Source organism: Labeo rohita, chromosome 3 (genome assembly GCF_022985175.1).
Source record: "Labeo rohita strain BAU-BD-2019 chromosome 3, IGBB_LRoh.1.0, whole genome shotgun sequence".
Taxonomy (NCBI): Eukaryota; Metazoa; Chordata; class Actinopteri; order Cypriniformes; family Cyprinidae; genus Labeo; species Labeo rohita.
In genome coordinates, this window is record NC_066871.1 from 13,440,631 (window position 1) to 13,464,291 (window position 23,661).

At 35.3% G+C, this 23,661-nt stretch overlaps 1 protein-coding gene across 5 annotated transcripts in view; it reads left to right on the plus strand.

Annotated features, from left to right (window-relative positions):
* The window catches only part of srcin1a (SRC kinase signaling inhibitor 1a), a 169,684-nt gene that overhangs the window by 50,414 nt on the left and 95,609 nt on the right, over positions 1–23,661 (plus strand). The window contains exon 1 of one of the 5 annotated variants that reach the window (XM_051106735.1): positions 5,693–6,139. The exons of the other annotated variants lie outside the window; for them this stretch is intronic. Within the exon in view, the coding sequence (XP_050962692.1) occupies positions 6,112–6,139 (28 nt within the window). The 5' untranslated portion in view covers positions 5,693–6,111. Of the gene's footprint in view, positions 1–5,692; positions 6,140–23,661 lie in introns of those variants that run through there. 5 annotated transcript variants of the gene reach the window in all.

Consider the following 23,661-nt stretch of genomic DNA (forward strand, 5'->3'; position numbering starts at 1 on the left):
CTTTCTTCAAGTACATTTGAAAAACATTGCTCTTGTTGCATTGAACCCAATTAAAAATAAACACTTACTGTAATCATTAGTTTCTCAAACCACAACTTTTGAAAAAGAGCTGATCTGTCTCTCTCTCTTTCATCTCTTACACAGAGACAAACTTTCTCTCACACAAGAACAGTGACAGTAACAAACAGCAATATTATTTGAACAGCTGGACTACACATGGAATCATTTTATGTGTGTTTTTCTGTTTTCAAGGTGAGGGTGTTTCTTTTTCTTTATATATTTTAATTATGTTATTTTTTATTTTTTGAAAGAAGTCTAATGCTTACTAAGGCTGCATTTATTTGATTAAAAATACAGTAAGAACAGTAATATTTAGGGCCCTATGATAGGGCGCTCTGAGTGTCACTTCTTAATGATTTCACCGTTTGTTTTGAGAAAAACTATCGTCATATCATAACAAACAGAAACTTAAAGGTCTTCACAGCAGCCTGTCAAAATAAAAGTTCAGTTTAACTTGAAGAAACTGTGACAGAAATATATTACTTAATGTAATGATAGTACTGCTGTTCATAATTTTTTTATCAGCATTACATTATTTATAAGGATTATTTACCAGAATTTATTTACCAGAAAAATGTAAATGCACAACACAGTATTACAGAAAAAAAAAGAAATAAAATAATAATAAAAATAAAATCATTTATTTAAAGATGCTTTTGATTTTTTAAAAATGTAATAAAATCATTAAAATTCAGAAAAAAACTGAATGAAATTCAGAAAAGTATAGGAAATCACAAAATAAAAAAAAAATAAAATGTATTTCATAGGGCCTTACAAAATGTAATTTTTCTTAAACTTTTAATAAATTGCTGTTGATGTAAGTTTCAATTAATTAGACATGCTTTTTGACAAATAAAATTTAATTTAACCATTTAAACAGTCTAGAAAAATTTAAATGACAAAAAAGGAATTCAGAAAAATGATTGGAATTTGGAAAATAAAATAAAAAAATAAAATAAAACTGATTTAATGGAGCCCTTAATATTGTTTTTGTTTGTTGTATTACTACAGTTTAACATAACCGTTTTCCATTTGAATATATTTTAAAATCTAATTTATTTCTGTGGTAGAAAAGCTCATTTCAAATAGCTTTAAACCGATATTACTCCATTACTGCATTTTGAAATAAATGCTGGTGAGCATAAGATACTTACTTCAGAAAAGAATTAAAAAAAATCATAATTATCCCAAACTGAAGTTAACTTTTTTGTCTCAAAGGAGTGTGTATTATTATTAATATATTATCAGGGAAAAGAGCATTCATGCACACTCACATTGAGCAGATGTTGAACTACTGTATGTAACAGGGGTAAGCTGTCTGAAAACTTCCTGAATCCTTACTAATTACCTGACGGGCAATTAAAACATGGCTCCTTCGTGCAAAGGTCTTGACGTCGGCCAATTAAATTCACAGCACTGGGGATCTGGGGGTCTAAACCTCAGGACAGGAGCTGTCTGTGCACTCATGCTTAAAAGAACCGTTCTTGGCCCAAAAATGTAATTTGGCCACCGGTAAGATTCCCATAAAACATGCCATAGTCATTTTTATGGCAGGGCCAAGAGTAGATTAAACAAAAAAATCATTAACCAATTTACTGAAACCTCTTAAGCTGCAATGAGGGTTCATTAACAACCTGATTTTTATTCAGTGTTTTTCTAATTACAAACCTTTCATTAATAATTCACATTTGCGAGCAGTCAAGGGTGAGCAAAAAGGAGAATATGTATGGGTTTCATGGTCATGATGCTGAAGAGTTACAGTCACTTGGTGTGCATGCTTTGGCCATTTAGCTAAAGCATTTCTCAGAGTTTCACATTTTTAGTTCTTTTTGGGTTTGTTGTGTGCTTGTATAAGTATGTTTGCTTACCTCCATGCTGAGCAATGTTTCTGAGAAATGTTTCCAGCAGAATAAAGTGTGTTCAGTGGGTGATGGAAAGAGAAATGATTGCTTTAAGCAGAGGAGGAAAAAAATCTGCCACTGTCAGTGACATCCAAACGCTGCTGCAGCCTCCTACGCTCTAGACGTTCATCAATAAAGATGCCCTGCGCGCAGACCTAACAGAAGGTTTGCGTCTTTAAAAGAAGATCAGAAAAAGATTGTTTTGGTGATGGAACAGTTAGTAAGCAGACAGGTAAATCAGGGCTACAGTGTGTCTGAAGCTCGTTAATTATGGACGTCAGCTCCTCAGTGGAGCTGCAGCTTGAAGAAAAGTGAAATTGAGAGAAACAATCGCTCTTTGATCAGTTTTGTTATGTTGTGCTGGAAGATCAGAGTGTATGGGCCTGTACTTGTCTTCTGTTAATAGCAGCTCAGTGCTGTAGGTTTCAAGGGAATTGTCGGATTCTTGGAAATGTTTCCCTAAAGGGAATAAACTCTTAAATGTGTGTTCAGAGCTTCACCAAGACTGACAGTCCTCTGTGAAGATTTACTCAGGATTATGACCACAAAGCCTAGACATCCACTTTAGAAGGATAGTTCACCCAAAAATGAAAATTCTGTCATTATTTACTCACTTTTATGTTTTCAAACCTGTTTGACTTTCTTCTGTTGAACATAAATGTAGAAAATAGTTTTTCGTCTATACAGTGAAAGTCAATGGGCACCAAAATGTTTGGTTACTGTTCTTCAAAATATCTTTTTTTTTTTTTTTTTTTGTTATGCAGAAGCAATACATTACTGTTATTGACCCCTTAAAGTGATTAATAAGCTGACAATGCGTGCAGTCATGCAATTGTGTTAAACTTTTTTCTGTATCATGAAATGTCACAGCTTAACAGCTTAAACCAATCAACACAACTAGATTTTTGCCCATTATGATTTCGCACAGCATGTAAACACCAAAGCCTGCATTCTGTTGGTTTATTGACGTGCACAAGTGCAATACATGACAGGAAAATGTCCTTACGGCAGATTTAGCCACAACGAGTGTTTCGCGGTGTCACAAACTCTGACTTTCTTGACCCAAAATGTCACAAAAAATGTTCTGTTCTGCAGCAATTGGACAAGTGGTAGTTGTAAAAACTTAAAATATGAGAGGAGAATGAGTTTCCTGCTGACATTTTGGAATACTCTAGGGCTTAGATGCTTTATTTAACATACAATTTTAGAAAAGAAGGTACAAAAGCTGTCACTAGGGTGATTCCTTTTCTAAAGGTACACTGCCCTCCAAAAGTTTGGAAACGCCCTAGAAAAGTGGGGTTTTGGACAGTATTGGCATGAATCCTTTTTAATTTGTGATAATTTTGCACTGATAAGGGACAACACAAACTACAAAAACATATTTTATTACATAAACAGATTCATCAAAATATCCACCGTTAGCAGCTCTTACAGCTCTGCATAATCTGGGCCTTAATTCATTGTATTCTAAACTTAATTGGAAATCAGTTGTTGAAGCTATTAAGGTGTGCTGACCCAAAAATCTTTTAAAAACCTGGGCCAAGTTTAAACCAGTAACCAGACATCACAGCTGGCAAAGGGGCATGTCTGACTTTGACATGTATATATTGCCATTATTATGTAATCAAAATGAAAATTAGTATTGCTGGACTTCAATGATAATGTCAAGTTACTGTAATGTATTTGCACCAAAAAATGATAAGGATTTATCCTGATATCATCCAAAACCACACTTTGCCAGGGGTGTTTGTACTGTGTGCACTTCAGGTGCCAATGTGTACCATTTAGGTCAAGAACTGTATCTTTTGAAAAGGTACCGCTCTAGTGATAGCTTTTGTTTTTACTGAGATCACACATGGTGAAATCCTCTAGTAGAATGTATGGATGCTTATGTTGTGTTGACGCCACCAGGAAGAAACCAGTTTTTTAATGAAGTCTTGTAATTGTGATTTACTTGCCTGAAGGCTTATTGGTTTGCATGGTAACCAAACAAACGAGCTATTTATTTTGGCAGTTGTCAGTGTATTGCATGTAAACACTTTCATTGTTTTTCTACCTTATTTACTCCTATTTTATATAGTTCACATTTATTTTGGTGCTTTTGATTGGTGTTCTTTTTTGTATAGTTTTAGAATATAGTTTTATAATGCTACTTTAAAGAGTTAGTTCACTCAAAAATGAAAATTCTGTCATTAATTACTCACCCTCAAGAGGTTCCACACCCGTAAGACCTTCGTTCATCTTCAGAACACAAATTAAGACATTTTTGATGAAATCTGAGAGTATGCGTGTGGTGCTCTCGGAGCCAGTTAGAGCTGCACGAATAATCGTTAAAAGGTCATGATCTCGATTCAAACACCTATGCGATACCGTTTTTAAATGACAATGATTCGCCCATCTATCAAACCTTTGAAAAAAAAAAGTCATACCGGAACATTCAAATCTGCATTGTTTTTACACAGTATTATTTCAAATATAACCACTAGGGTTGGGCCAGAATATTATATTATTTGAATATTTGTTCGTTGGGTTGGCATTCGATTTTCAATTTTGAGATTCGAATATTTTTTTCGAAAACCTGGCATCCCAGCTAAACAGTTCTCACTCGCACTTGAATATGAATGGCCCATGAGTGAACGTCATTAATGTCATGATTCAGTTCATCTGGAAGAGAAGAAAAAAATGCCATGTCACTTTAAATTTAGTGAGCAGCCAAACACCTCCTTGGCGTTCCAGCCACTTCAGCTGCTTTGAATATTCGGTGTTGATTACTACCGAAGCTTCGAAGCTCAAAAAATGTTATTCAAACCAACCCTAATAACCACTGATGTCTATGTTAGTGATCAAAATAGAGCAAATCCCCTTTTGAAAGTAACTGGCGTTTCAAAAAATGTTTGTCATTGCATTGTTTCGCCACAAGGTAGCGAAAAGTGACTGTTAATGTATCTGTCATTGAATGAGTCATTCATTCAAGAGATTAATTCAAAAATGGCTGATTCATGAAATGAAGTATTTACAGTATGAGTTTATGAGTGATGTTTGCAAGCAGAGGAATGCACACGGCATGCATCGCCATCACAGAAATACAAAACAAATATAACGACTTTATTCAACAATTTCTCGTCTTTGACGAGCATTCACGTTGAAGACTGACGTGATAAGCAGAAATCATTGGATAAAGTCGTTATGTTTGTTTTCTTTGCACGCAAAAAGTATTCTTGTAGCTTCATAACATTATGGTAGAACCACTGATGTCACATGGACTATTTTATCGATGTCCTTACTACCTTTCTGGGCCTTGAACTTGTTGCGTTGCTGTCTACGAAGGGTCAAGAAAGCTCTCGGCTTTCATCAAAAATATCTTAATTTGTGTTATGAAGATGAACAAAGGTCTTCCGGGTTTGGAACAACACAAGGGTGAGTAATTACTGACAGAATTTTCATTTTTGGGTGAACTGTCCCTTTAAGGCACTAATAGGCACCTTTTAGGGATGGATAACTGACAAGCTGTTGTACCTCTATAAGTACAATTTTTGCAATGTTTTTCTGAAAGTGTCGGTCTAATAATGCAATATGTCAGTATAGCTTGGCTGTTGTGTGTTTGTGTGTGGGTCAGGTTTTACCTGCTCTGTGGGCACAGTAGACGTCAATGGAAAGTAGAGGGAGTGTGTGTGTGTGTTTTCTCAGTAGGACTGTCAGGTAGCCAGGTTAGATATTACCGATGCCTCAGTGACACATCCCACCTTATCCATCACCCACTGACTGAACAACACCACCGTCTGCTCAATTTCTCACATGCACAGACACGGACGCGGACGCACCCACATTAAATCTTTCTTGCTCATGCACGCTCAGAAGCACATACGCTGGAGTTTTAGGAGGGCAAAAGCTTCTTTCTTTTTCTTTTCTGTACTTCATGCATTGAGCTGTGGATAATGAGAGAGATGTGAGTGAAACCGAGAGAGAGAGTGAGAGAGGGATTTCTGTAACCAACCCAACCCACTGGAGGCAACGCTTCCTCCCTCCCTCTCTCTCTCTATCTCTCTTTCTCTGTCAATGCTTAAGACGTTTTCAGTCATATGGTTGACTGTTTTGGGAATGGATTGGAATGATGGTGGGATAAAGCTGGACAGAAGAGATAGGAAAAGTGATGAGCAATGAGGAACAAGAAGAGCCAGGTTGGATGCAAATTGTTCTCTTCTTTTTCATCTTTAACTTGATATTCCCAGCTCCTTTCCTTCTATTGCTATTTTTTTTAGGAGTGATTAATGTCTTTGCCATGGGGAGTACTATGGTTGTTTGCCCTTTTTCTGTCTTACTTGTTTAGATTACTTGCGGTTATTGCGATAAAAATAAATCTACTAATGAAAATGATTCTGTTTTGTATTCATTTATAATTTAAAGCTGCATGTTTCATTACAGCATATTGACTAAAGTGAACAGTTCAATTAAAAATGTCTTTAGTATTTTTTGCTTTGATGACAGCACTCGAGATGAATGAACTCCACAACTTTGTGTTAAACCTGATGATCATGTTCTCCAGCATGATTTGAGAACATCCAATGAGCATCTTGAGCTTCAGTAGAAGAAGAACATCTGACAGTCTGTACAAATAGACACAAGATCATTTACTTTGTGACCTAGAAATACTGGAGAATCTGAAACATTTCATTTTACTTCATATATAGAACTTTGTTTCCAAGTTTAAATTACATTTTGAAATCCAGATTTTAAAGGATTTCGTGGAGGGATTTTGCTTTGATCCCAGGAGGGAAATTATGTGCCTGCTGCACTTCGGCAGCAAAAGATATATTTTTCTCCATTGAGAAGCTTTCAATTTTATTTTATTTGCTTTCCATACATTGATTTATTTGTGGTGGCCCAACGCAATATCAAAACCAAAACAAATACATTTTCCGGAAGGCTTTGGCTTTGTTGAATAAACATGAGCACTGCATGTTTCAAAATGAAATTGTGGCTTGGGTGTTTTATTTGAATTTTTCCTTAAAGGAAACCGACCATCGTCAGAAAAGCTTCAGTGTCATTTTCATTTCATCTGTATCCACCTTTTTCTTCAATTCGGAAGTAAGCCTATGGGTGAGATTTCTGGTTCATTATCCGCTATAGGGAAATAACAAGAGGAATATTAATGTGCAGTAAATGGTAAAACTGTTTGCGCTACAAACCAGTGTGTTCATAATTAAGATAATACATTAAAATGTTATGGTAAGACACACCAATTTGCAATATCAAGCAGCAAAACAAGCTGTTTTGTGCCCACTTTTATGACAAAAATAAGGTTGATAATGCCTGATATAGTAGTGTTTGCCTGCTTTGATTACAGCCGTTGTCAGGGAAACTGTTATTTCTGCCTACAGTAGTGCCTCCTGCTGGCAGAGAATGAATTTACATTTTCAGTGAGCTCCTTTTTTGTTCAGACCAATGCATGAAAAACCCACTGGGAAACCCTGATTTTATTTTAATGCTCATGCAGTTGATTATTTTAGGACTTTTATATGGAGTCAAAACAGCACAGCATATGCTTGATTTTCATATAAAGAACTGAAGTATTGCAAAAGAAAATAAAGTTTTGCAAAGGAAAATGAAAGTATTTGGGAAAAAATAAATGGGCTTTTTGCAACAAAAATAAAGAATTGCAAAAGAAAATGAAGTATTGTGAAAAAAATAAAGAAGTTCTGCAAACAAAAATGAAGAATTGCAAAAGAAAATGAAGTACTGCGAGAAAAAAAGAAGTTTTGCAAAAAAAAATTAAAGAATTGCAAAGGAAAATGAAGTATTGTGGAAAAAAAAGTTCTGCAGACAAAAATAAAGAATTGCAAAAGAAAATGAAGCATTGTGAGAAAAAAAGAAGTTCTGCAAAGAAAAATAAAGAATTGCAAAGGAAAATGATGTATTGCGAGAAAAAAAGAGTTTTTGCAAGCCAGAAAGAACTGCAAAATATAAATGAAACAGAGCGAAAGCAATGATTTTGCAGCACATATTTTCCATGGCAGTAACAGATTTTGAACAAACACTCCCTTGAATCCATACCCATGTCAAAACAATGCCAGAAAGTGAAATGCGCAGCAACGTGAAGTGCAAATAAAAAAAAAAACGGTATTGTGAGCTCACACTTGACTGAAACGCAAAATAAAAGTAGCGTTGCAAATAAATTAGGAGCTATGGCCATGGAAAATATGTGTTGCAAAATCATTGCTTTTGCTCTGTTAATTCTTTATTTTGATTTTCAGAACTTTTTTTCTCGCAATACTTTATTTTCCTTTGCAATTCTTTATTTTTGTTTGCAAAAAGCATTTATTTTCCCTTTGCAAAACGTTATTTTCTTCTGCAATACTTCAGTTCTTTTGCAAATATATGCGGCCCTGTTTTGACTCCATAATTTTAAAAGTGTGAAATTTACAAGCTCAAATTAGATTTGGAATTCTAGGTTTTGAATGGTGTTTACGTATAAAACTCAGTATATTTTGCTCTGAGAGTAAACACATTAGTCTTGTCGTCCACTATAGAGGGGTTGAAGAAGAGCCTCAAAGTGCCTGCGAGGGTTTTTTCGTATCTGTGGAAAGAAATGAGACCATTTTCCCCTCCCACCAATCAGAGCGTTTAGAGAGAAAACAGAAGCAAAGTAGCATTGATGCTGGAGGGAGGATATGAAAAGGAAATAGAAAGTAAAAAGGACCAGATGGAGGCAACGTAATAAACAGAGTAGATTAAATGCAGTCTAGAGGGAAGGAAAGACAAAATATAGGAGGAGGAAATGGAGGAAAAGAGGAATGAAAAATCAGAGGAGAGGGGAAGGAAATAAGGTCTATATGTAAGATGACACTGACTGTTGTAGAGGTCATATGTGACCCTGGACCACAAAACCAGTCGTAAGTGTCAATTTTTTGAAATTGAGATTTATATGTCGCCTGGAAGCTAAGTAAGCTTTTCATCTTTGTATTATTTGCATAGGACAATATTTGGCCGAGATACAACTATTTGAAAATCTATAATCAGGGTGCAAAAAAAATCGAAATATTGAGAAAATAGTAAGTTCTTAGCAATGCATATTACTAATCAGACATTAAGTTTTGTAATATTTTCAGTAGGAAATTTACAAAATATGTTCATGGAACATGATCTTTACTTAATATCCTAATGATTTTTGGCATAAAAGAAAAATCGATCATTTTGACCCATACAATGTATTTTTGGCTATTGCTACAAATATACCCATGCTACTGGTTTGTGGTCTAGGGTCACATATGTATACATAAAGGATCAAAGTTGTTTTATATAAGCAGATTTATACCTAATTAATTATGTAGAAAAGGAAGAGTGTGGTACTTGGTTATCCTGAAAGAAAAAGACGAAAACTAAAGGAATGGGGGCTTTATTAAAATATTATTAGAGCCTAGACCAGAACAGGTAATTAGCAGTGGGGTTGTGCTAGATTTAAACAGAAGGAGAAGAGGAGGCATTTGGCTGCTTGTTAGATTTGGGGGAGCAAGAGAGACAGAGATGGAAAGAGAGAAAGGTTGCATTTGGCACTTTAGGGGCCATGTGATGATAAATGCTCCAGTGGCACAAACCAGAATGCACCTTGTTCGACATGAGCTATGTGATATTTTTAGCCAATCACAGTGTGAGGAAGGTTGAGGCTAACAAGACATCAAGTGCTTTACCAAATCCCTCATGCCTCTCTCTGTCGCACCCCATTCCTCCAGCTCGGGCCGCCCATAAGTCATTCTCCTCTCTTCTGCTTCGTGTTTCCTTACTTTTCTTCTCTGACCAGCTCTCGTCCCAGTTTTGCATGCTCTTTCGATTATTCCTCCCGTCTTTGTTCTCTCTCTTTACCACACACTTTCCTCTCGTGGATTCAGATCTGACATTTTGACTTGTGCTGAAAAATGTTTGTTTTTATTGCAGGTGGTTGAAGAATTTCAAACACACATCATGATCTGTTTTAAAATAAGGTTAGGATTTTGGGTCCTGCTATATATAAGATGGCCTTAACTACTATGTACTTACACCAAAAATAAGTACAGTGTACTTGCATTGTTCATATCGTGTACTTACATTGGCCTCCGAGAGTTAAACTTAAAACTCGCGGTGATTGTGCTTTTGCTACTGCGGGACCGAAACTTCGGAATAGCCTTCCTCCTTTTATCAGGCGTGCCCCCTCTGTTATTATTTTTAAATCCTATCTTAAGACACATTTTTTTTTTACCCTGGCTTATAACACTTCTTAGTATGATTCCTGTGGTATTCTGTTGATTTTATTTGTCTGTTGATTCTCTGGTTTTCTTTTTATTTTATTTGTGTTTTATTCTTTGTGAAGCACTTTGGTTTTGTTTGAATAAACATTGTTGTTAATATTGTGTTGCAAAAAACTTTTGCTGCTACTGAGGTGGGATACAAATAAGGTTAGGGACAGGTTTGGTGGTATGGGTAGGTTTAAGGCTGGGTTAAGGTGTAAGGGATGGCTCAACAGCCTAATTACTGTATAAATGCAATTACAGAAAAGTCCACTTCCAAAACAACAATTTACAAGTAATTTACTCACCCCCTTGTCATCCAAGATGTTCATGTCTTTCTTTCTTCAGTCGTAAAGAAATTATGTTTTTTGAGGAAAACATTTCAGCATTTTTCTCCATATGATGGACTGATATGGTGCCCCGATTTTGAACTTCCAAAATGCAGTTTAAAATGTGGCTTCAAATGATGCCAAATGTGGTTGTAAATGATCCCAGCCGAGGAAGAAGAGTCTTATCTAGTGAAACGATCAGTTATTTTCATTTTTAAAAATTCAAATTATATACTTTTTAATGCCAAACGCTCGTCTTGTCTTACTCTGCTTGGACTTTTTGTTCTGGTTCATGACAGTTAGGGTATGTCGAAAAACTCCCATCTCATGTTCTCCCTCAACTTCAAAATCGTCCTATATCGCTGTTTTACCTTTTTTGTTAAGGGTGTTTGATCTTTGCATGTTCACGTTGCAAAGACTGGGTCAGTACTTCTGCAGTGATGTAGGATGATTTTGAAATGATTTTTGAAGTTGAGGGAGAAAATACAATTGGAGTTTTTTGACATACCCGTACTGTCTTGAGCCAGAATACACAGAGTTCAGGGAGAGAAAGGCAAGACGAGCGTTTGAGATTAAAAAGTATTTAAATTGTATTTTTTTGAATGAAAATTACTGATCGTTTCACTAGATAAGACTCTTCTTCCTCAGTTGGGATCGTTTACAACCGCATTTGGGATCGTTCGAAGCCGCATTTAAACTGCATTTTAAAAGTTCAAAATCGGGGCACCATATCAGTCCATTATATGGAGAAACATCATGAAATGTTTTCCTCAAAAAAACATAATTTATTTACAACTGAAGAAAGAAATACATGAACATCTTGGATGACAATGGGGTGAGTGCATTATATGTGAATCTTTGTTTTGGAAGTGGACTTCTCCTTTAATCACAGATGTAATTACATCCAGCCATTTTTTTTAAATATAAGTACAATGTAAAAACAGATATATACATAATAAGTTCATTGTATCAAATGATTCATTTAAATGTAATTGCATAGTAGTTAAGCCCGCTTAATATAAAGTGAGAGCAGATTTTGGTTGGGAAATTGGTATAAAAGTGTGTCCACTGCTCACACACACACATGCACAAACAGGCCATTTGACATTTCCCAGCTTTCTAAGGGGCAGTTCTGTCCCCTCCACCGTGAACATGCTGAAAGGGATGTCACGAAAAGAGAGATGATTTTAGATGAAGATCATAAATGTTCTTCTTGAGAGACACTCTGACCTTATATAATACAGTGTGCTTACAGTATATCTGATCTTGTGTTTGGACTTGTTAGTGTGTGTGGACTTGTAAACAAGTATAAAACTTTACATTCAGTTCTATTGTTACCTATTTAAAACTTAAAAGTAATCGCATTTGCATGTTATTACTACTTTAGCGATAATATATATTTGTTAATTATTTTAATAAGTATTATACTATATTATATTATATCCTCTTTAACAAAGCTGTTTGGTATGAAAAAAAAACAAATGTTGTTAGAATAAAATAGTTTAAAGTAAAAAAATACCAATTAATTTACATAAGATGAATAGGAAAACCATGTCAATTTTGTAAATTCATAAACAACAGTAGCTTATCATTATTAGTGTAAAATAGTTTTTTTTTGGTGAATGTGTGCCAAATATCTGACTGAATGTGCATTTGACATAAACAATATACTGTATGGCAGGGAGTCCCAAACTCTTTTTTTTATGTATTATTTATCTGTTTATTTTTTGTCAGCCGAATTCCAAGGACATACAAAATTTACCTGAAGTACCCTCTGAGACTTTAAGGTAATACACTGCCAGTCAAAAGTTTTTGAACAGTAAGATTTTTTTCTTTTGCTCACCAAGCCTGCATTTATTTGAGCACAGCAAAAGCAGTAAAATTTAAATTGCTGTTTTCTATCTGAATATATTTTAATTTTTATTCTGATTTGCTGCTCAAAAATACTTTCTGTAATTACATTTATTATTACACTGTCAACCCATACCTTACATCTTAACCCACTCTTAAACCTCCTCATACCACCAAACCTGTCCCTAAACCTTACCCGTATCCCACTTCAATAGCATCAAGTGCTTTGCAGTACAGTATGAACACCATATAGGGCTGAGGATTTGTTTTTAAAAACTTTATTGCAATTATATATTTATTTATGATTTACATTTAGCATTTTTTTCGCTGTCTGCCCATAATACATTTTTAAATGTGACCAGTTGAGAACTGAAGTAGTGAAGGTAATAATTAATGTCTGTTGATGGCAGTATTTCACTGTTGCAGTGCATGCTGGTTAACTCCTCATGCCGCACCTATGGGCAGTCGTGTATTAGAGTAAATGGATATTTCCTGTACTTTATTTAAAAGGCTGGGATTACAGTTCTTTCCAGGTGCGAGAGCATGTGTTGTCATTAAATGCAGCCGCACCTGTAGGGTTGATACCTGTAGTTTGTATAACAGTTGGTGGAGCGGTAGGCGTGTTGCCATGTGGGTTGTGGGTGTGTGGGTGAGGGGCAAGACACGTCATCTCACCAAACCACTGCCAGATGGCTCCTCTTCCTCTTCTTCCTCGCCTGTAACCACGGAAACCTACCCACCAGCCCATCTGTGAGGCTGCCCCACCCGTTCCTCCTTCCGTGCACCACTCCCTATGGGCTACCACGAGGGACTGACAGAGACACAGAGAGCTGGAGGGACTGAAAATAAGAATGAGAATTAGAGTGGCCTTCTGGGGGTTCAGGCTCTGTTAGAGCTTTACACATAGATTGACAGACACTTCCTTGATCCCGGATAGGAAATTTAATGCATTCTGGTTAACTTTGGCAGCAAAGAATGGCATTTTTCTCCTTTAAAAAGGTTTTGATTTTCATTTTTATTAAAATTTTATTTTATTTTATTTTATAATTATTTTTATTTTAGTTTATTTTATTTTATTGCCCATGCAATTGATTATTTTAGGGCTTTAAATGTGTGAAATTTAGAAGTTTAAATTAGAGTTTAAATTCTAGATGTTAATGTTTATTTTATTTTATTTTATTTTATTTATTGCCCATGCAGTTGATTATTTTAGGGCTTTAAATGTGTGAAATTTACAAGGTTAAAATAGAGTTTGAATTCTAGATTTTACTGTTTTATTTTATTATTTTATTATTTTATTTTATTGCCATTGCAATTGATTGTTTTAGGGCTTTAAATGTGTGAAATGTACAAATTTACAAGTTTAAATTAGAGTTTGAATTCAAGATTTTAATGTTTTGTTTTATTTTATTTTGTTTTGTTTTATTTTCCGTGAAATGTATTAATATAAGGCTCTAAAGGTGTGAAATTTAAAAGTTTAAATTAGATTTTGAATTGTAGATTTTAATGTTTTATTTTATTGCATTGCATTGCATTGCATTGCGTTGCCCATGCAATTGATTACTTTAGGGCTTAAAATTTGTGAAATTCACAAATTTCAAGATTAAATTAGAGTTTAAATTCTAGGTTTTAATGTTTTGTTTTATTTTATTTTATTTTCCATGCAGTTTATTATTTTAGGGCTTTAAAGGTGTGAAATTGACAAGTTTACAAGTTTAAATTAGATTTTAATGTTTTATTTTATTTTATTAACCATGCAATTGATTATTGTAGGGCTTTAAATGTGTGAAATGTACAAGTTTAAATTGGATTCTGAGTTCTAGATTTTTATTTTATTTTATTTTATCTGGTGCCCACTAAACATTAATAATAAAATAACAATAATAAATAAATAAATAAAAAATAAATTATCCTTGACTGAGTGTCCATAAGCAAAGATGGCAATTTTCGAAGTGGGGATCCTGCACCAGCTGAGCAGCTCCTATAAATGCCTTCTAATCACCTAAAAAACTTTCAACAATGAATTTAGTTTAAAAGATGCGTTTAAGAAGGGTGCATTAAACATATTTAGTCTCTTCTGCTCTGTCGGTGTAAGAATGCCTTCTGTTAGGCTTCAATATCTTCTCATGAGGCGTTCATGTATAGCATTTGGGAGTCTCTGAGCCAAAGTCAATACAGCAGAATCAATGGAGGAAATATTCTCTATCCAGAAACAAATGAGCAAACACACGCAGTAAAACACAATGCCCTCATCCTGGATAAAAAACAACTTCAGCAATGACTCATCATTTCCACTGCAAATGTACAACATGTGACCTGCCGAAGTTGATGACGTGGACAATTTCTAAAACTGTCTTTTTTAACAGTTATCAAAGAGTTCCTTAGTACTAATTTTTCTGGAAAAATGATTCTGGAGAAATGTTTCTCAACTAATGTCCTCTAACTGCTCATTTAGTTGGTTGTGTTTTTTAATAAGTGATTTATTTATAGCAGGAAAAGCTAGAGAAACTATGAGTATAGTCATCATAGTCAAGTCACCATTATTTCTGTAGTGCTTTATACAATACAGATTGTCAAAGCAGATTCACAGAGATAAACAAGAAATAGCAGAAGCAATAATGGACACTTAGTTATTGAGACAGTTCAGATTCTGCCTTATTGCAACTCTAAAAGACAGCAGTGTTATTATTTAGTCATTTCAGTGTTGGTTTGTAAAGCAGCTCTGCGGAAGATCATCATCCAGCTTAATTCGGTTCAAGTTTTGTTCTCATTCATGGTCATAGGGCAGAACGGAGGGGCTGTCTCAGGTCACCTAGGAGTCTTAAAGGTACAGTTAAGTCAAAATGAATACTAAGGATGAGTAAATGAGCACAGAATTTTTGTTTTTGGATGAACCGTCTCTTTAAGTACTTTGTTTACTAGGGCTTTTCATGAAATTGTTTGTGTATAGCAAGAACGGGGCACATCAAATATTTCTGAACCTGTGGGTTGTCATGGTGAAAAAATGTCTTTTTCAGCAACTTCAATCTTTCTCTCTGCTTTTTTGCTAGTATTAGTTTTTCCAAGAATGCATTACTCACCATGCTTTGATTGTGTTCACTTAAGATGTTCTTTTGTGCGTACAGGTTTACTAGAGCATTGTGTAATTTGATATCAGATGTTCTCTTAGGTCACTCACAAGTGTTCCACACACCCACTTTATGCAATATTTGCATCAGCCTTTCCTTATTTATAGCTCCACCAGCTTTTTCTTTTCATCTGCATTTACTCTACATATGCTTTTTGTGAGTTCACCAGAAGTCAGTCTGATTCATATGGAAGCCTGTTTCTGCCACTGAATAAAAATAAACCTTTTTTCGTTTTATCTCACAATTCTGACCTTTTTTTTCAGAATTGCATAATGTGAACTCTCAGTTGCAGGTATAAAGTCGAAATTGCAAGATATAAACTCACGGTTCTGACTTTTTGTCAGAATTGCAAGTTTGTCTCACAATTCTGACTTTATAATTCACAATTGTGAGTTTATATCATGTAGTTCTGACTTAATTTCTCACAATTGTGTGTTTATATCTCACAGTTGTGAGAAAAAAGTCAGAATTGTGAGATAAAAAGTCACAATTTTTATTTTTTTATTCAAGCTTTTTCTGTTGTGCTTGTTTTTAAAGTTTTCAGCAAATCTGGAATAAATATACATATAAAATATACAAATTGGATGAAAAAAAGTAAATTGAATAAACCTTGGCAAAAAGCTGAAATAAGTTTAAGTACTAAAATGAGTAAAATTGAAATAAAAATTGATTTATATATATATATATATATATATATATATATATACACACAGGTGCATCTTTGATTCTTTTAATTATGATGATTTTGGCTCACATTTAACAAAAACCCACAAATTCATCTCAATAAATTAAAATATGGTGACATGCCAATCAGCTAATTAACTCAAAACACCTGCAAAGGTTTCCTAAGCCTTCAAAATGGTCTCTCAGTTTGGTTCACTAGGCTACACAATCATGGGGGAGACTGCTGATCTGACAGTTGTCCAGAAGACAATCATTGACACCCTTCACAAGGAGGGTAAGCCACAAACATTCATTGCCAAAGAAGCTGGCTGTTCACAGAGTGCTGTATCCAAGCATGTTAACAGAAAGTTGAGAGAAAGGAAAAAGTGTGGAAGAAAAAGATGCAGAACCAACCGAGAGAACCGCAGCCTTGAGAGGCTTGTCAAGAAAAATCGATTCAAGAATTTGGGTGAACTTCACAAGGAATGGACTGAGGCTGGGGTCAAGGCATCAAGAGCCACCACACACAGACGTGTCAAGAAATTTGGCTACAGTTGTCATCTTGTTAAGCCACTCCTGAACCACAGACAACGTCAGAGGCGTCTTATCTGGGCTAAGGAGAAGAAGAAATGGACTGTTGCCCAGTGGTCCAAAGTCCTCTTTTCAGATGAGATCAAGTTTTATATTTCATTTGGAACCAAGGTCCTAGAGTCTGGAGGAAGGGTGGAGAAGCTCATATCCCAAGTTGCTTGAAGTCCAGTGATAAGTCTCCACAGTCTGTGATGATTTGGGGTGCAATGTCATCTGCTGGTGTTGGTTCACTGTGTTTTTTGAAAACCAAAGTCACTGCACCTGTTTACCAAGACATTTCACTTAAAGAGCACTTCATGCTTCATTTTGCTGACCAGCTTTTTAAAGATGCTGATTTCATTTTCCAGCAGGATTTGGCACCTGCCCACACTGCCAAAAGCACCAAAAGTTGGTTGAATGACCATGGTGTTGGTGTGCTTGACTGGCCAGCAAACTCACCAGACCTGAACCCCACAGAGAATCTATGGGATATTGTCAAGAGGAAAATAAGAAACAAGAGACCAAAAAATGCAGATGAGCTGAAGGCCACTGTCAAAGAAACCTGAGATAGTGAATTGGTGGGTTTTTGTTAAATGTGAGCCAAAATCATTAAAATTAAAAGGACTAAAGACTTAAACTACTTCAGTCTGTGTGCATTGAATTTATTTATTACACAAGTTTCACAATTTGAGTTGAATTACTGAAATAAACGAACTTTTCCACAACATTCTAATTTATTGAGATGCACCTGTATATGAAAATGACAACAAAATAACTCAAAATTCAAATGAAAACAGACAGTATATAAATATATAAATAATACTTAATTACACTGGTTTGTATTTTTAGTGTTTAATGTATTTAATGTGTTTACATCCACTCATTTCTCATAACCGTGTACAGCAATAGAATGTATTTAATCATGATAAAGTTTCAGTTTTAATCCAATTCCCCATGACCTTTTTCCTTCAGAGGTCAGACAGAAAAACTGCAGGGTTATTTATCATGCAAATTTATGTGAAATTTATTCAGCTCTAATTAGTAGACATTGTCTTACATATTTATGTTTACATTGTATTATCATTTAGGAAACACATGAAAGAGATTGTGTGTGTGTGTGTGTGTGCGTTGAACAGTGAGTGTGCTTGATGGTAGTTTATATGCATACTATAATCACTAATTTGTATAGATTCGCAGGACTAATTTAATTTAATTTCACTGTCAAAGGCTTAATCAGGTTTTATCCTCAAGTTATACATCATTATGACATCATCATTATAAAGCTTCAGCCTCCCGTAGCAGGCTTAACATCTGCCGCCTCACATCCAATAAAGGAACAGACTAATCAACTCTGATTCATTCATTTTGGTTGTTTTAAATTAAATCCATTACTTAATGAACAGAAAAGCGATGCATGCCTAAATGGTCTTGCGAAATCTCAAGGATTTTTAAAGGAATTATGAAGGCCTAAAATAAAAATGTGATGCTCTTTTGTGTGTGTGTGTGTGTGTGTGCGTCAGTGAAGTGGGCAGCGTGGAGCGTGGAGCGGGACCGCTTGTCTTTCTTGAGAGAACTCGAAAGTGGGTCGATTCTTCTGCCTGCTTCTTTGCTTTGAGGTAAAGAGTTGAGTGAAGAAGCACGCGTAGCGCTCCAACACGTCTGACCTGGCAGACCCTGTTATTTTAGCAGTTATAAAAAGAGAGAAAAAGAAAAAGAGACAAATATTGCTGCTGGTAACAATCCCATCCAAAATAAACCTGTTTTAAAGCTGGACCTGCCTGCTCTTTGCATTATATAACAGTTAAATAACTGGAGACGCAAAACCTCGTGTGACTCAACTTTCATGAAACAAATGCTCATGTCTCTCTCCTTCCTGCTTAGTGCTTATTTTGTGCTTATTATGTTTAAAAAAAAACTGTGATCTGTGTAGATCCGTTTTGAGGCATTAATTATTTTATGCAAGGTTCAAGCTAATGAAGTCTTATGTAGACAGTGCTTAACTGAATTTAGATCATGTAGGTGGGAACAGGTTGATGTCAGTATGTGTGTGTTTGAATGCAACAATTTCCTTATGTTTTTAAGGATCACTCTGCACTGGCATTAAACTAAAACCTGACCTAACTCCACCTGACTGGTAATTTCACATTAGCAGACTCAAACCATCAATATTTTATTTCCTCTTTAATAAGCACGCTGATACAGTGAGCTAACAAATAACTAAACTCAACAATAAATGAGGTTGTAAGGGTGTGTGCAAAGAACATGTTAAAATTAAACATCAAATATTTATAATAATAATATAGTTTTTCATTAATTACAATCCTGCAATTATGTATTGCTGCAGTTTTCAGGGTCCTGTTTGGCCTGAGTTTGGTAACAGACCTTTTATTATTGCAGTGATTGATAGCAACATGCTACTTATGCAGATGATTTCATTTGTACTGGTTTATACATATTAACTAATTAAATTAGTTCTAAGAGTGAAGTCGTCAGACGTATGTTGACAGTGTTTCCTAAATAGAAACAATGAAATAAATGCTAGTAAAAAGTCAGATCCCATCAAAAAGTACTGTTACGTGTTTGATGTTTAAAAGGGATGATAGCGTAACATTTAAGTGAGACAATAGCTGATGAACGTGAGGCAGATCAAAAGATGACAACAACAACAGAGTACGTTTAAGGTGTTTACTTTAGTAAAAGTTGCGTTATGAGTATACAATTAAATAAATGAAAAGAGAGAGATATTAATACAAATAGCAAAAGAAAAAGATGTGAGTGTCACCCAAATCAAGGAAAATAAACAACACAAAACAGCCTTACGTCTAACCTCTAAACTAATTAGGAAAAAAAAGAACAAGAAAAGAAAACCGAAATCTTCAGCGTGTACGACGCCCTAACTAAACTCAATTAAGCTAAAAAGCAGAAGTACAACAGTGGCGTGACACACACAAACCTAAACTAACAGCGTACAAACTAAACTAATCAAAAGAGCAAAAACAAGCAAAGTCATGGCAGATGACTAATTGTTCGAGTTGTCAAAAAGGGCATTTAGGATTAACTCAACGCCCAGAAATCCAGGTGTATTCTTAACTTTAAACTTGGCATGTGATTCTAACGCCATACGGACAGAAATCTCGCTCTAAATTCGATACAAGTCAATAGCCAAAACAAACCTATAAATAAATCAAAGTACACTGCACAAAGCATTACTTCGAAAAATCAGGAAACGTTAAACATTCAAAGACACACAAGACTGACTGCTGACCGCGTGGAGCACAAGGTACGCTGGCGTGGCGCACCCACACGCTCTGAGCTCGAGGCCTCAAATGCAGCCGGCAAATCAGTGGATTGGCAACATGATGACGTCATAACGATGACTGACAGCCTGGTCAGCCAATAAACACAGACCTAGAAATGAGTAAGAAATAATACAGAGAGATGGGGAAGTGATGAGAAAAACTAAATATACACAAAAGCACACGTGGAACGTAACAGTACACATTATACAACAATTAACAGGTTACTTCGTTACACCAGTAGGTGGCAACAAATTGCCACCTAAACAAATTTTTATGAGTGATTCAGTGTGTCATTCACTCAGTCGATTCTTTCAAACACTCGAATCATTCAGGAACAAATCAAGTGAGTGCTTTAAGGAAGTCACTGAATTATTCACTCAACCTTTTAGTTAGTAAGTGTCAGCTGTTATGTTAAAAAAAAACACTTTTTTAAGAATGAAAGAGGTGGCTGCTTTTAATGAATCATTTAATCGTTCACTTAACCAACTAGCTTCAGATCCCATCAGACTGGTCAGACTGGATCCCATCAGATCCCATCAGACTGGTCAGCTTCAGATCCCATCAAAAAGTACTCATTATACAGTAATGAACAGGTTACTTTGTTTCGCCAGTAGGTGACAACGAGTGATTCAGTGAATCATTCACTCAGTTGATTCTTTCAAACACATTGATTCATTCAGGAACAAATCAAATGATTCATTAAGCAAGTGACTGCTTTTATAAATCACTGACTTATTCACTCAACCTTTTAGTTAAAAAATCACTGATTCTTTTAAGAATTAAGTGACTGATTTCATGAATGAATCATTGAATCATTCACTTAACCAATTAGTTTCAAAGCAGTCAGATCCCATTAAAAAGTATTATACAACAATGAAAAGGTTACTTAGATGACTGTTTATAAGTGATTCTGTGAATCATTCACTCAGTTGATTCTTTCAAACACATTGATTTATTCAGGAACAAATCAAGTGACTGCTTTTATAAATCACTGACTTATTCACTCAGACGTTTTGTTCAAAACACTGATTCTTTGAACAAGGAAACATCACTGAATCACTCACTTAACCATTTCTCGTCAAACCAGTCAGATCCCATCAAAAAAGTGCACATTATAAAACAATGAACAGGTTACTTTGTTACACTAGTAAGTGGTAACAAATGACTGTCTTTATGAGTGATTCAGTAAATTATTCACTCACTTGATTCTTTCAAACATATTGATTCATTCAGGAACAAATCAAGTGACTGCTTTTGTAATTGAGTCACTAAATTATTCACTCAACCATTTGGATCAAAATCATTGATTCTTTCAAGAATCAAATCAAGTGACTTATTTCATGAATGAGTCACTGAATCATTCACTTAACCGATTAGCTTAAAAACAATGATTCATTTGAGAACAAATCACCAATAACAGTTCACACTTTTTTGGAAACCATTTTCAGATGTACAGTCAGTATTGTGTCTAAAATGTCTAAGTTACTCAATATTAACTCCTTGTTTATTGAATTGTTGTATAAAATATCACACCCGCCAGTTGTAGTTGCACAGCTGATCTGAGCTGAGCGTATTTCTCTGACTGTGACTATGTAGCAAGTAGTAACAGCCTTTTAATTATATTTTATTTATTATATCTCACATTTGATTTGATTTTACATTTCTGTACATCTGTGAACGACAGCTATCTGAAACCATTTGACAGTAAGTGTTCTGCTAGACTGAAGGTCTGTGGAGCAAAACTGAGAGCAGATGAAGTGTTCCTCTCTCAGCTCCTTTAATGATGTCTCTGATGGTTTTCCGAAGCATATTAAAGACGAAACCCGCATAGACATATATCCACACACTTTTGTGTAGTAAAATATTCATTTTTAAGTTGAAAAACTGCCTCCGTCTCATCAAACATTGACATTGTTAGCAGTCTTGTTATTGTAATTACTCGTGGGATGAGTCTCCACAGTGACTGGAGAAGAGAGACGGGGGATGGCGATCTCTTGTTTGGTTTAATTAAAAACCCTGCTATTAACACCAGGGGAAACAAACAAGCTGGTAATCCGCCCCAACCATAGCGAGTGAGTGTTTGTGTAACGGTATTGTGAACATTAAGGGCAAACCTAGATTGATTCTCAATCTCACTGTTTGAGTCTAATCAAATCTTCTAGGGAAGAGCTAAATAATGAACACTTCTCAAACATCTGATGCTGAAGGCGGGGAGTTGGGACACCACATGCAACAGATAGAGAGGCGGCCATGCGCTGCTACTTTTGTTTGCTTTTCTAAGTCCGTGTATGTCTGTGAATGTGTCTCTGATTGTGTGACTCATCCATAATGGACTTGTTAGACAAAGAGTTGTTTCTCAGTCAGTTTGATGGCCCCTAGGCGGTATTAGCAATTATACAATGGTGACGAAAGGTCTCTTTGCTCTGTCTGCAACCACAGAAAAAGAGAGGAGTGATTGAACAGTTGCAGCAGTTTAGTTTTGTTTAACAACATCTGACCGATGGCACCTCCTCCCACTGGATGGATTTTACATGTCTACTATAAAATTAACAGATTTTTTGCTTTGTGTGTGTGTTTTAACCAGGGTTGCCAGGTTTTCATAACAAAACCTGCCCAATTGCTACTCAAAACTAGCCTAATCGCGTTTCGAGGCGGGGTTCCATGATAAAAAAAAAAAACATGTTCTGGGGGATAAAATACATGTTTACTTGTCTGGGTTCCCCTGGTAAATTTGTTTTTAGGGGCTAAATATGACGTTTTTGGGATTGCTTAAACCCCAATACATCAAAAACAACCTGTGTCAACAGTGTTAAAGTAGCCCAATTCCACGGGAAAACCGTGAACTTGGCAACACTGGTTTTAACTATCCTCTATACTCACCAGACTAATTCACCCTGAATAAGTCATTACATTTGATAGGGCTTTGGCTTTTTAAAAACAATTGCAATGTTTTGAATGTGAAATGTGCAGTGTTTACAATACCAAAGGAATTAATTAGTTTAAGTTAATTAGTTCCTGCTGTACTTTCTGCTTGTGATGGCTAAATTGAAAAGGGGAATTTATGAGATGTATTTTTCCATTTTGTCAAATAAGACAGTTTAAGTCCTATTAGGTTGGGCTTTGCGAACCCCTGGGTGTTTGTGTGTCATGAAAAGCTAATAATTAATTATGGTACATAAATAATTTACATTAAAATTAATCAAAATAAAACACATACACAAAAAATGTAGTATTTTAATGCATCTCATGTGACCATTAGCCAATATCATGGAATCGTGAACATGCAAATGTGTTGTTTGATTATTTAAATATTTGCTCTCATGGTAAGTTAAAGGGGTTTGGCTGACAAATACGTTTTTGGAGTTATTGGTAGGGGTGGGTTTTGACACAAATTTCACCATGTAAATCAATTCTGATTCACAAGCTCGTAATTTGATTTGATTTTCGATTCTATTTAATATCAGTTATTTTGGATATATATCAGGTACAGTACATGCCAAATTTTTTCTCAAATAAAAAACAAACGCTCAACTAATGCTGTAAAATGTGCATGAGAGTCAGTTGGTACTACGTTACTAATATTGAAGGTTAAAATTAACTCA